Genomic DNA, 13,032 nt, shown 5'->3' on the forward strand with positions numbered 1-13,032 from the left:
ATGTTATGTTAAACTTTATTACAGACTCAGATCCATATTCAAGACATACAATAAAATAGTAGATTTTAAACTTTAGTTTTTATCTGTTAATTTATTTATTTATTTATCTTAATGAGTCTATCTTTTATTATTTTATTTGTATTTATTCTTTTGTTATATATATATGTATTTTTTTTTAATCCTTTTGGTCTTACTCTCGTTTGCCTTTACCTAACATTTGTGTGTGTAATTTTCATGGCTTTGCCCTCTATTTTTCTCGTTTTCTGAGTATTCCGCTTTTGCTTTGTTTGTCAAAGCACTTTGTAAAATCTGTTTTTAAAGGTGCTATATAAATAAATTTATTATTATTATTATTATTATTATAAAGTTATTATTACTTACTATGCAGAGTGGCCCTCTTCAGAATAACACAGTTTCCCTGGATTATATAATCACCAATGCTTTACCTCAGTGTACATCACTTTTATGTTGCAGCTGGTAAACGTGGAGCTAACTTTTCATACACTTGATATACTGCCATGCAGCATAACCCATAATAACACATCATCATTTATTAGTTTATATTTTGTATTAACAATCTGAATCTGCAAAGCAACTTGTAACTAAGGTTGCCAAATAAATGTAGGGGAGTGAGAAGTACAATATTGTTTTCTAAAATGTAGTGGATTATAGTACTTTAAAGTAGCATGAAATTGAAATACTCAAGTACAGTACAAGTACCTCAAAGTTGTACTCATGTGCAGTACTTGAGTAAACGTAGGCTACCTAGTTACATGTGATCACAGCCCCTACTACACTCTCTTAAAGGGCCACGACAACCAAAATACATCAGGGAGATATATATGTCAGACGAGGCTTTAGTTTGCTGAATTACCGGCGCAAGGAAACACATTCAAGCCTTTTTCAGTGAGTTATATTCGTACAACAGTGAACACTAAACATAGCACTGCCCTGGAGCAGCTACCTCTCCAGCCTTCAAGCGTCTCCCCTGATGCTTCAAGGAGCACCTGTCGTCCCAACATCCTTTGCGTGTCCAATATGGAAGAACTGGCGGTGGAGGTCCGTGGCTCCAACGGGGCTTATTACAAGGTAAATACCGGCTTATCAGTTCAGCATGAAACAATTTAGCCACCTTACACGATACAGTATTTGAGCTGAAGTCTTACGGACCAGAGCAACTATATCCGACGTGCTCTGAAGCCCTTAGCTGCCTGCCATTAGCTTGTACTAGCAGTGCTAGCCAAAATTAGCTGGCTAAGCTATGACATCGCTCGCTAGTCTTCGTCTACTGTCACTATTTAGCGACCTTTCTTTACACCCAGAGTGAAGGAAGCAATATGGCATGCCTTATTACTTGAATATATAACCGATAAATGCTTTTATTAAAAGTGCTTGGCGTCCGGTTGTAGCTTCTTGGAGCTTAAAGTTAGCTAACTTGCTAGTTGCCTAACTGTTGACGTCAAAAGATGAGGCTCAAGTATCGTTAAATTGTGGTTAGACACTAAGCTGTGAAATATGTGCTGCCGATTGAAACCGTGTATGTTTTATTCGGTTATTAGAGTAGTTTGACTGTTATTAGTGCTGTTGGTTATGTATCATATTGAAGTATGTGATGTTTAGGAGGCATCGTGGCGAGTTAATGATAGTGTTTTCGAGCTCTGGTTAAACTGCATTTACTCAGCGGCTGTCTATTATTTGATACTTCATCACGCAGAAACTATTTTTTGTATGTGTGAGCCAGCTGTTCCTTGTCAATCCTGACCAGCTGGCATGCCAGGAGAGGGTCACTGATACCGTAGACTTAAAAGCTATTTCTAGACCTGCTGTCTGCAACAGTCCCCTCTCTTTTCCTCCGATCTCTTCTTCTATGTGTCTCCTTCTTTCCTTCTCTCGTCTCCTCTGCTACATGGACTCATTTCCTTCTTTCATTTTCCTTTCTGGCCTCACCTCAATTCCTCACATGACTCCTGTGCTACTATTTGATACTGTCCTCAGTGTGTTTTCTCTGTGTACCCGACGACCCAGCCCTGGTTTCATGACTCATTTTGCCCAAATGCTTGCTGGTCAGCTGCCCAGGCTGAATCTTGAACTCTTAAATTTCATGGCTTTACAGTTCTATGTTTCTGGTTTAAAAATATAATGTAATTGACACTATAATCAAACAAGATGAGCAGGGGGTTTTAATTTCACATTTTTCAGCTCCTGAATACCTAGGAAATATGCAGTTCTGTGTTTGTGTATGGTCAGTCAATAAGCTTTTTTACAGCTAGTCTTGATGTATATTTATGATGTGCAAAAGACACTGGCACAAATGTATACATTCAACTAGAGATGCATCTAATGGTAGTGTATTTTTGTACTAGTTTTTCAATTTCAAGATGATTTACTTGATTCTGTTTTAATTCTATAAAATACTATAATACGGCCGTTACAGTTGCTCAGATCATTCCAGCTGTATGTGTCGTCTGACTCTGTTAGTCCAAAACCATCAAACATGGCAAATAATAATGACAAATCCTCATGTATGAGAAGCTACAACTAGAGACTATTTGGCAAATTGTCTTGAAAAAATTAATTGAATACTAAAAAAGTGAGTCATCTCAGTCCTACTCACAATTTCCTTTGCACTTGCATTGGAAATGCTGTTAATGTCACTTTGTGACAAATTATTGGCATTTAAAACCTTGTTTCAAATAAATAAAAAAATACCACTTCCTCTTATTGGTCTCTAGTCATGACACATGGCACTTACAGTTTTATTTGCCCAGATTTTAAGCTGCTGAGACTCTTACTGACAACCAAAAGCATTTGAGTTGAATGCAGTTTTGTGTTTGATTCCCAAAAGCCTTGAAAAATGACATGAAACTCCAGGAAAACATGTCTCTGTTTCTCTCAATAATCAGCAGAACTTGCTGGGGGAAGTTGTATTTGGGAGCTTATGTCCGCCTGGGCCAAGACCACTATTGGTTATTAAGTCACAGTTATTGATTAACAAGTCAGATTATATGCTGCCAAATCTAGGTTTTAATGTGCACTTAACATTGCAGTATTCAATACTTAAATTAAAACCATGTAATGCATGCCTCTTAATATTTTTATATCCATCACAATGGAAAGGTTGCTTGAAGAATGATAGTCAACTCTTTCTGTATCCTGCACAGTTATTGTAAATTAAATGGGTGGCCCTTATTTTAGTCAGTTGTCATGTTGTAATGTGCTTACCCTTGTCTGTCCTGCAGGGCGTTGTCAAAGATATCCACGATGACTCTCTCACCATTGCCTTTGAGAACAAGTGAGTCTCCCTTTCTCCTGTATTCCAGCTGTTTTTATAAAACATGTCAAGTTTTAATTTTTAAGACACATATAGAACACTATTAGCAAGGTAAGAAATGATCTTGAATCTTGTTTTCAGTTGGCAGCCAGAGCGCCAGGTGCCCTTCAGTGACGTCAGGTTGCCACCGCCTGCTGATGGCAAGAAAGAGATGGGAGAGGGGGATGAGGTGGAGGTGAGGAGGGCGCCCATATGTTCTTCTCTTTTTGTTTCATTGTTTACTTCTGTATCCCTCACCCTGTTTCGTTCTTAATCTCCTGTCAGATCCTCTCCAGAGCCAATGAACAGGAGCCTTGTGGTTGGTGGCTGGCTAAAGTCCGCATGATGAAGGGAACGGTGAGTACTTTTCCTTATCAAGACAAGTGTCTACACTGTATGCTTAGAATTTGCATAAAAAAGATATCCAACAAAGTATACATTCATTAAAATTGACCAATATAGCGGCCATAAATATATATTTATAACTTATAACTAGTAGAGTGCTGAGTAAAGAATGCTAATGTGGCTAAAATACTGCTTTTGTGGTCCTGAAAATCAGTTCACAATGATTGCGAGTCATCATATTCAGTATTACTATAAGTTAATCAACTGAACTCAGTAACGTTGGTGTTTGTAAATTTTATTTTACACACTGACCCTGTCTGTCTTTTCAGTTCTATGTGATAGAGTATGCAGCCTGCGACGCTACCTACAATGAGATAGTGACCTTTGAGCGTCTGCGGCCAGTCAACCCCAACAAGGCCATCACCAAGAACACCTTTCACAAGTGCACTGTCTCTGTTCCTCAGGATCTACAAGAAGCGTATGTACAGCAGTTTCACACTTACAATAGTAGGGAGGGACAAATCTTAAAATTAATTCAGTGCCTGTTATCTTCATAATTAATGATTGTTGAAGATTAAAGATTGTTTATTTTATTTGTTATATGGTCTGTACTTTGCATTTCTCTCCCAGTCCCCTGTCAGCTGTATGTCAGATATAGGGGTTAACCATTTGTTTTCATCAGGGTGTTGGAAGTTTAAAGTAATAAATTTTTTTTATATTACAGGTGCCAGAATGAGAACGCCCATAAGGACTTTAAGAAAGCTGTTGGAGCCTGTCGCATCTCATACTGCCCTGAGACCAGCCAGCTATTGATTGTGGTAAGTGCCTTGCTGTACTCCTGTGGTGACATTTGGATATTTATTATAGCATCTACACCACTACATGATATGTCGCGACTTTGTCCTGCCCATGTTTGTACAGGGGATGAGTCACCTATTCCTTTCTTTCTAGTCGTCATCAAGAAGGGAGCAGGTCAATGTATGTTATAATGCTTTCTTTTATTTTCTGTGTGTATGTGTGTGTTTGTATCTGTGTAGTCCACCAATGAGGCAACAGTGAAGCGTGTGTCTTTGCTGAGTGACATGCACCTGCGCAGCATCAGGACCAAGCTGCTGTTAATGTCACGAAACCACGAGGCCACAAAACACCTGGAGGTCAGTTGGTAAAAAGAACACTGTGGCTCAGTCTGAAGGTCATGAAGGCAGCTTAGTACGCATTAAGGGAATAATTGGTAACCATAACATGATCATTTGAAAGGTAGTTGGTCAACATGGCAACAGGAGGGGCAGTTAGTAACCATATGATCATACCGTATGAAGTTAAACTTTTTTAGGGGCACTTATGGTTTCACTCAAAACTAGGCTGTGGCAATCAAATGTTTTGGAGTACTGGTGACATTTAAATATTATTTAAATTAATGTTTTCCCAAAAATACTCTCTGCAGGTATGTGGTTTAATGCATAGACTTCAAATAAAAGGGAACTGTTAGTAAAGAGCATTCTGATTGGCTAAATTGGCTTTGTTGTGGATAGAAAACAAACTTTTGTTTTGTCTGTTTTGGCTAGAAAACTTAGGTTCAATGATTGCGACTTGATTAAAAGCAAAAGATTCACTTAATAAAAGATGAACTAGAAACAAATCAAACGTTACTCGTGTGTGTGTGCAGAGCTCCAGGCAGCTGGTGTCGTCCTTCCAGGAGGAGTTCACAGTGAGAACGGATCTGATGGGCCTGGCCATCGGCAGCCATGGCAGCAACATCCAGCAAGCACGAAAAGTTCCAGGTGTCTCTGCCATCGACCTGGATGAAGAGACTGGCACTTTCAGGATTTATGGAGAGGTAGGGTGCTGTGTGCCTGGGTGTTGGTGGAGACACGAGTGTTTCAATGTTAAAAAAGGACCAAATGAATACAAGGCCTTACAACAGTAAACGTTGAGAGTAACAGTGTGGACATATTTGAACGTGTGTTTAAACCGAAACAAGTATGTAGGACGTAGAACAAACAGATGCTTACTGTTGACTGTGCATTTGTGTTAGTTGAATGTATGCCAGATAAAGTAACCCTGAGTTGTCTTTCAGACAGCGGAGGCAGTGAAAAAGGCGAGGAACTACCTGGAGTTTGTGGAGGATTCTGTTCAGGTGCCCAGAAACCTTGTTGGTATGTAGGCACACCCATTTACTGCATGAGCCTGAAAGTACCCCAAACTCATCTGATGTTCATTACAATATCTGTGTCTCTCTGTTCCCAGGCAAAGTGATTGGTAAGAACGGTAAGGTCATCCAGGAGATTGTGGACAAGTCAGGTGTGGTGAGGGTCAGGATAGAAGGAGACAATGACAACAAGCAGCCCCGACAAGAAGTAAGCCTGCTACTGCCACGTCTTTACTGCCACTGATAAAGCTAGCTCATAGAGCATTGATAAGGTTCACCAGTTTTGTTTTATCTAGACAAATAATGTAGACACTTATCATTTACTTAAGTCAGTCCCATACTAACATGTGCGCTGTGTTTTTTCCTGTTTTGTTGACACAGGGAATGGTCCCATTCACCTTTGTTGGTACTAAGGAAAGTATTGGCAACGTTCAGGTCTTGCTGGAGTACCACATCTCTTACCTCAATGTAAGGATACTTAAGGATCTTCATATATATATATATGTGTGTGTGTATGTGTGTGTGCTGAATATGGAAAGGGCTTGTTTTGATGGAAGTTTGTGTATGTTTTTGCCACAGCTTCAATTTACAGCCATTTCAGGCTGCCTCTTAATGCATCTCCTGGCCAACCAGTGTTTCATTCAGTTGGCAGCATGAGGTGGCACCATGGACGCATGTTGGAATCATTTTCATACATAAGGTCTAACTGGCACTTTTTTGGCCACCAGCATGTGGCCATGCATATAGCATATAGTGATAAGTGCTAATATAGTCATAAGCTTTGCTATAGGCTTAACAGTAACACTGATTTCAGTTTGTACTCACATAAAGCCATACCTGATAGGGAAGTATGTAAAACTAAATGGTAATTATAAATTATTTAACATGAATCACGCAAAAATGTAAAAAAAATACTTAGTATATGTTTTTATGCAGTAAATGAAAAGAATTAGCAAGGTTCACCACACAGTAGTACTTGAGTGTAAAGACTACCTCTGCTAACATCATAATGATGTGGCACATTTTTATGAATTAAAATATTTGTGAAACTTTGTGAAATAGGAGCAGAAGCTACACATTTTATGGGTGACTACTTATTTTTCTGAGCTAGTCTAGTCACTAAATTAAACCGCATGAAAAGCATCAGGATCTGTCAGACGCAGCTCATGAGATGACATAGATTGATTGGTCACATTGTAGGTTTTTGGTAAATGAATCAAACTAGTCTTTGTACATTTATTCCATTCTGAGGCTAACAGCTCGATCAGTCACAGCTAGATGGTAATGTGTGAGGACAGAAATCCACCACACAGGCAGCGGGGTTGAAGGAGCCGAAGGTAGTTTGAAGTTTGATAATAATCAGCTGGACATTTACTTGAGGTTGGACAGCTGGACACACAGTTTATTACCACCTCTGGGAATACCTGATAATTATAATTTTGATATTTTCAGTCTACAGTTATTGTGAATGCCATACAGATTTATGATAAATCTTCATAGCTAATCACTTTGCTGTTCTGCGGTGTGAATTTCACTGTGTGTACGTCTTGCATTTGTGCATGTGTATTTGTGTGTCCTGTTTTATGCATGTTTCGTGCTGTGTTGGTGCTTTGTGTGTGTTTGTTTTGCACGGTGTGTGTGTGTGTGTGTGTGTGTGTGTGTGTGTGTGTGTGTGTGTGTGTGTGTAGGACATGGTGGAGCTTCTTGTGGAGCGCCGGCAGCTAGAGGAAGAGCTGAGGCAGATTTTGGATTTTACACAGGGAAGCAGCCTAGCAACATTCAGAACATGCAACAAAAGGCACACTGGATGTGGTGGAGATGTGTGTATGATGACTGTGCATGTATATCAGGCGATAACGCTTTTGAAGAAAAAAAAAGAATCATAAAGAAAAAATGCAATCACAAATGTTTTCAGTTTCTTGCTTTTCCTTTTGTCTCATTTTCTTTTTTTCTTACCATTTTCCATTTCTTTTTCCCCTCAAGGAGGTCGAGCAGCTTCGTCTGGAGAGGATGCAGATTGATGAACAGTTACGTCAGATCACCCAGGGTCACCGCCCAGGGGACAGAGGAGACAGAGGCGACAGAGGCGAAAGAGGAGGAGGAGGAGGGTATAACGCAGATGGTAGTGCCAATGCTTCCTCGTCCTCTTTACATGGCAGTCGCTCCTACAATGGTCGAGGGCGTGGGCGGAGAGGCCATGGCTACAGCGCTGGATATGGTAGGAACCTTTCAAAAATCATATAGTCAACAAAGATAATCAACTTATTTCCTGACAGATAGTGGTGTATTAAAATTTGTAAACTAATGGTACATTTGTGCAAGATATAGTGCTATAGAAATAGTGCTAGAGTTGAAATATCTGGACAAAAAGAAACATTTTCACTTACCTTTCTGTGTTGCTGCCTCTCTGTTGTGTTTGCCTGATTCTTCCAGGCACCAACTCAGAGCAGTCCAATGCCTCTGAGACTGATTCAGAGCGCAGAGATGAGCTCAGTGACTGGTCTCTTGCTGGAGAGGACCAGGACAGGTGAGGCTATTTGTAAATTTAATAAAGACACACAAAGTCTGAAGCTTTTTCTAGTGTAAGCTGTGTTATTGCTTCAAACATGCACATATTATTTATTGATTGACTGACTACTGAATTTGCAGGGAGAGGGAGAGAGGCTCCCGACCACAAAGAGATGGTCGCAGGAGGCCTGGACCCGGCAGAGGCCGAGGGGGGCCTGGAGGACGGGGAAGAGGAGGAAGAGGAGGATACAGCAACAGCTCTGGTAAAAACCCCTCATAGAGCATATGGGAGTGGGATACACACACACAATAAAAAGTTTTGTCATTCAGTAGTTAGACTCAAGGTCTAACTTATTTTCTGTAAATCTGACTCTGCAGCAGGGCATCAGTACCATGAGGATAACAACGCCTACGGTGCTGCAGAGACAAACACTGAGACTGACCAGACAGCTGATACAGATGCTAGCGAGTCAAACATGCCTGCAAATCGCCGCAGAAGATCCCGGCGGCGTAGAACAGACGAGGACACCACACTGATGGATGGCATGAGCGAGTCAGACAATGCCTCAATGAGTGAAAATGGAATCGGTAAGGAGGTCGCTTTATTTGGAAAGATTATCTGACAAGACTTCTTCATACACACACAAACTCAAACAGTGCATACATGTAAAACAGTGTTGTCTGGGTACATTCATTTTTGGCAGAGTCTCTTAGTAAGAAAGTCTGTCATACATTTCTTAGCGTTAACAGTGCTTTTTTTAGCTGTCTGAGCTGTGCAGCTCAAAGACAGGTCTCTGGTTGAAAGGCAATTTAAGCCCCAAATCCCTCTCTTTGTGATGACCTAACACCCTTAGATGACTCAGAGGCTAAACCTCAGCGACGTAACCGTAGTCGCCGTCGCCGTGCCCGCCTGCCTGAGGAGAGGCAGCCAGGTAACCATAGCAACTGCGAGTATCCCCTTCCCCATACAGTGATCCTAATGCTTTGACTAAAAGGTTGCGCACAAGGCCTGGTTTTGTTTTACGTGTGACACCAACAGCATACTAAACCAAAAAGGTGTTAAAATCGTTCAGGCCTCTTTGATGACGTGGTAACTGAGTGTTGCTTTTGCTAAATATATTGGACATGGTTGGCTGACTCACCGTCCACACCGGTTTGCTGTGCAGGTTGAATGCATCTTCTTTCGCTACTTTCTTTACCTCTTCACTAACAGTCAGGCTACAGCTTGTTTGTTTACATGTTGTAAAACTGTTAACAGCAGTCCTGTGTTTTTTTTTTTTGTTTGTTTTTTTTGTATGTGTCATAGTAGGCCTGACCTCCAACTTCCTTTTCTGTGATGTTGTGTATATGTGGCCTCAAGTTAAACCTACGAGAAGTAGTGCTGTTTGGAGAGTCTGAAAGTGCTGGAAATCTCCTTTCAGACTGCCTGACAGGATCTACTGTAACATTCTAAAAACCGTCAAACGTGCTTGCTTTCCACAGCAATTGACCAACAATGGGGCAAATGTGAAAAATTATTTTCTCCACATTCCTCATTTGCAACTTCTGCTACTGTCCATGTTTACTACTAAACTACAGTGTGTGTGTGTAAATAGGCTCTAAAGGTCTGGGGTAGATTCGCTTTGCTTTACAGCACTGAGAGAGCATTTTGGCCTCTGAGAACAATATCATGACCAGTGGGTTCTTTTCTCTGTCGTCTTGTCTGTATAGTGACAGTGGCTGACTACATATCCCGGGCTGAATCTCAGAGCAGACAGATGACCACAAACAAGGAAACCAAGAAGAGCAAGGATGTGGTTAGTACCTACATCATGTGTTAGTAGAGGTGCATTCAAGTGCTCCATGGATGGTCCCATTGTCCAATAGAGAGGCAATCTTTCATCTTTGGTGGGTTCATGAGCTTTAAGTTGTAATGTGGAAGCATCTGGGTGATAGGTTGGCTGAGACTAATGTCTCAGTGGAAATTCATTTTGCTATCAAGGTAAGCTGAAACAGTTTGAAGCTTTATATTAATGATTTTGTCCCAGACTTTGCTGCAACAGTACATTCCCTAAAACCACTAAAATATTGCTTTACTTGACTTACTGTGAGGTTTAATGCCATTAAAAAAAATGTTCTAACAATACTTGAATTAACAAAAAAGTTACACTCTATCAACCCCACATTTACTTTCGTCCACCATGTTTCTGCATAATTGGACATCGACTCAGCAAATCGTGTACCGAAATATTCGCTGACTCCAAGTTGTGGTTCCGATTTGACGGGGGCATTCACGTACATTTTTTTCATTAGGGAATAATTTTTTGATTATTCTGACATCACATGAATGCAGCAGAAATTATCGACAGAATCACAGTTAACCTTTTATGAAGTCGCTTAATGAAATGATTTCTCCTTGGCTACATCATTGTGAATTTGTTTGAATGCATCAGAAGTGCATAATTTGTCCGTCCCACATTTCTGTCCAGGGTCAGGTGGATGCCATTGCAGAGGACGGCCCACCGTCTGCCCCGGTAACCACCAATGGTTCCAACGTTGCCGCCAGCGAGGGCAGCGATGCCACCGGAGCTCCCGCCAAAGTCTCCTACCAGGGGGACTCTAACCTGCAACCTGTTGTTAATGGACTCTCCTAGTCAGACCCAAGCAAAGGAAATGGTTTCAAATAATGATTTGGCTGCGCCTAATTTAATCTCCCTGTCTCTGGAGCAGCCTTTAAAATGAAACACAAGCACTGTTATTTTTTACTTTGCAAGTATTTGAAACCTGTTCCACTGCGCAAGGTTTCTGAGGTCAGAACCTCAACCTCCCCTTTACACACACATTCTGTCCAACTATTCATTTTACTACAGTTTTTTTTACAATAGTTCTTCCTGTATGAGCTTGCCAAAGATAGTCAAACACACACAAACTTACAGACATCTACGTAACTGTACATTTCAGTCCGCTCTTCATTGAGAGCTCAGGGAGAGGTCGGACTGAATGCAGTATGTATACAATGCAGACAGGGATTCCACTCAAACCCATACTATGGTATCAATGCAGCAGTTGTTTTTTTTATCAGTACAAATAATATCAAAGCAGGATTTTAGAACAGAAACATGTCTGCCTTTTACCAGGTGGGCTCAGAAAGATGCTTCCACAACATTTTTCAGGATGTTTTGTGCATCTGTAGTTTGTAAATTAAATATTCTGCATGAGCAGTACCACAGTGCAGATAGGTTTGTTGGAAACCCAAGTATGTTTGACATACACGTGATCATCTGTTGTGCCTTGAGAGTAGATTCAACATGTTGTTGCCTGGCTCTGCACACCATCTGAAATCTTTTCACTTGTTTCCGTGTTACTCTGTCACCCTTGCCTGCCACAGTTGAACCACAAGCTGTCTCCTTGTGCTATAAATTCCCTTATGGCACTGTAGGCGGGTGGAGGCAAACACTGAAAGTCCCTGAAAGGATTTCAGAGGCATATCTTTTTAAAATCAGGTGTGTCTATTCTTAATGTTTGTGGGGAAAAAAAGAGTCCAGTTATCCTTTATATATATATCTGTTGAGGAGTTTGACATTAGCTGCTTTCTGTTTTTCAATATGCAACCACTTTGGTCATACAAGAAATGTTATTACAGCGTTGTCTGGAAAAGAAACAAACAATAGAGGAGTTGTTTTCTTTGCACTGAAACATAGCCTTTTTTCTGTTAAAAAAGTTGATTGTAGTTGAGTCTGGAAACTGGCCTGTTTACTGTTAAGTGCTGGACAGAGATGTAGCCATCAGTGCTGGGTTTCCTGGAAACATCTCATTGCTAAACATCGGGCACTTCCATCAGATATATGACAAGCAGAGATAATGAGTGCTCTTTCCTCCCAGAAATCCAGCTAAATCAGGAGAGACTCGAAGCCGGTTTGCAGTATCTTGGAGATTGATATCCCCTTGTAAATGCTCTCTATAGCAAAAGTCTTGTTTTGAGTACCCTGGTGTTGGAGATGTTTCTGGAAAACCAAGCCCAGGTGACAATGATGTCATTTTCATGGTTCTTCCACAGACTGGCTGGCTGGAAACTGGTCACGACTGTTCCTCTGAGGAAGGAGATTTATTTGGTTTATTTATTTAAAAAATGTACAGTATTTAAACAAAAAAAGGGGCAAAACAAGAGAAGCTCTTCTTTTTCTCGACACTAAAACATGAGTTACTTAGAGTTTCCTTTTGAGACAAATGACAATTTGGACTACTGAGAGTTGTGACATCCCAATCGTTTTTGATGGGGCAACTACAGTATGTTTTTTTTTTCTTTTTTTTTTTTTAAGGATCATTCTGGTTGGTTGATGTGCAATATGTTTTGTATGCAGTTAGTTCTTAAATAAACTTGATCTTCCATGTAGATCTCAAACCCACTTGTCTGGCTCTCTTATGGAATGTAAAACAACATAAGTTGTGGCTGCACAATATGCCAAAAAAAAAAACCAACATATGGCATTCATATTGCATTTGTTTGTCACTGTGGAAAAATATATATGATATTTGCTGGGGTCTGTACAAAACACGCATATTCCCTTATGCCTGGATTATGATTTGTAGGTCGAGGCATCTATGTAGCACCACAATGCTTCATTTATAATGCTACGTTGCGACACATTTTACCTTCATCAAGCTAAAAATTAAGAAATTGAAGGATTGGTGTCACGTAAGTGTAAATGTCACAAGCCTCCACATGGCTTATGTTAGGTCA

At 40.4% G+C, this 13,032-nt stretch overlaps 1 protein-coding gene across 8 annotated transcripts; it reads left to right on the forward strand.

Moving 5' to 3' along the window:
- Positions 1–934: 934 nt before the first annotated feature.
- On the forward strand, positions 935–12,697 carry fxr1 (FMR1 autosomal homolog 1). Of its 8 annotated transcripts, none has more exons than XM_049586894.1 (19): positions 935–1,089; positions 3,240–3,292; positions 3,413–3,506; positions 3,596–3,667; positions 3,985–4,133; positions 4,380–4,473; positions 4,693–4,809; positions 5,322–5,492; positions 5,733–5,811; positions 5,903–6,012; positions 6,177–6,272; positions 7,493–7,624; positions 7,788–8,022; positions 8,238–8,331; positions 8,454–8,575; positions 8,691–8,900; positions 9,167–9,244; positions 10,023–10,108; positions 10,781–12,697. In XM_049586894.1, the coding sequence occupies exons 1-19, from the start codon at positions 1,039–1,041 to the stop codon at positions 10,943–10,945; spliced, it is 2,208 nt and encodes a 735-aa protein (XP_049442851.1). In that variant the 5' UTR covers positions 935–1,038; the 3' UTR covers positions 10,946–12,697. The 8 variants fall into 8 exon arrangements, with proteins under 8 accessions (XP_049442851.1, XP_049442852.1, XP_049442853.1 ...); XM_049586895.1 differs by having other exon boundaries at positions 6,180–6,272; XM_049586896.1 differs by having other exon boundaries at positions 6,186–6,272.
- The last annotated feature ends 335 nt before the right edge of the window (positions 12,698–13,032 follow it).

This window comes from Epinephelus fuscoguttatus, linkage group LG10, assembly GCF_011397635.1.
Source record: "Epinephelus fuscoguttatus linkage group LG10, E.fuscoguttatus.final_Chr_v1".
NCBI classification, from domain to species: Eukaryota; Metazoa; Chordata; class Actinopteri; order Perciformes; family Serranidae; genus Epinephelus; species Epinephelus fuscoguttatus.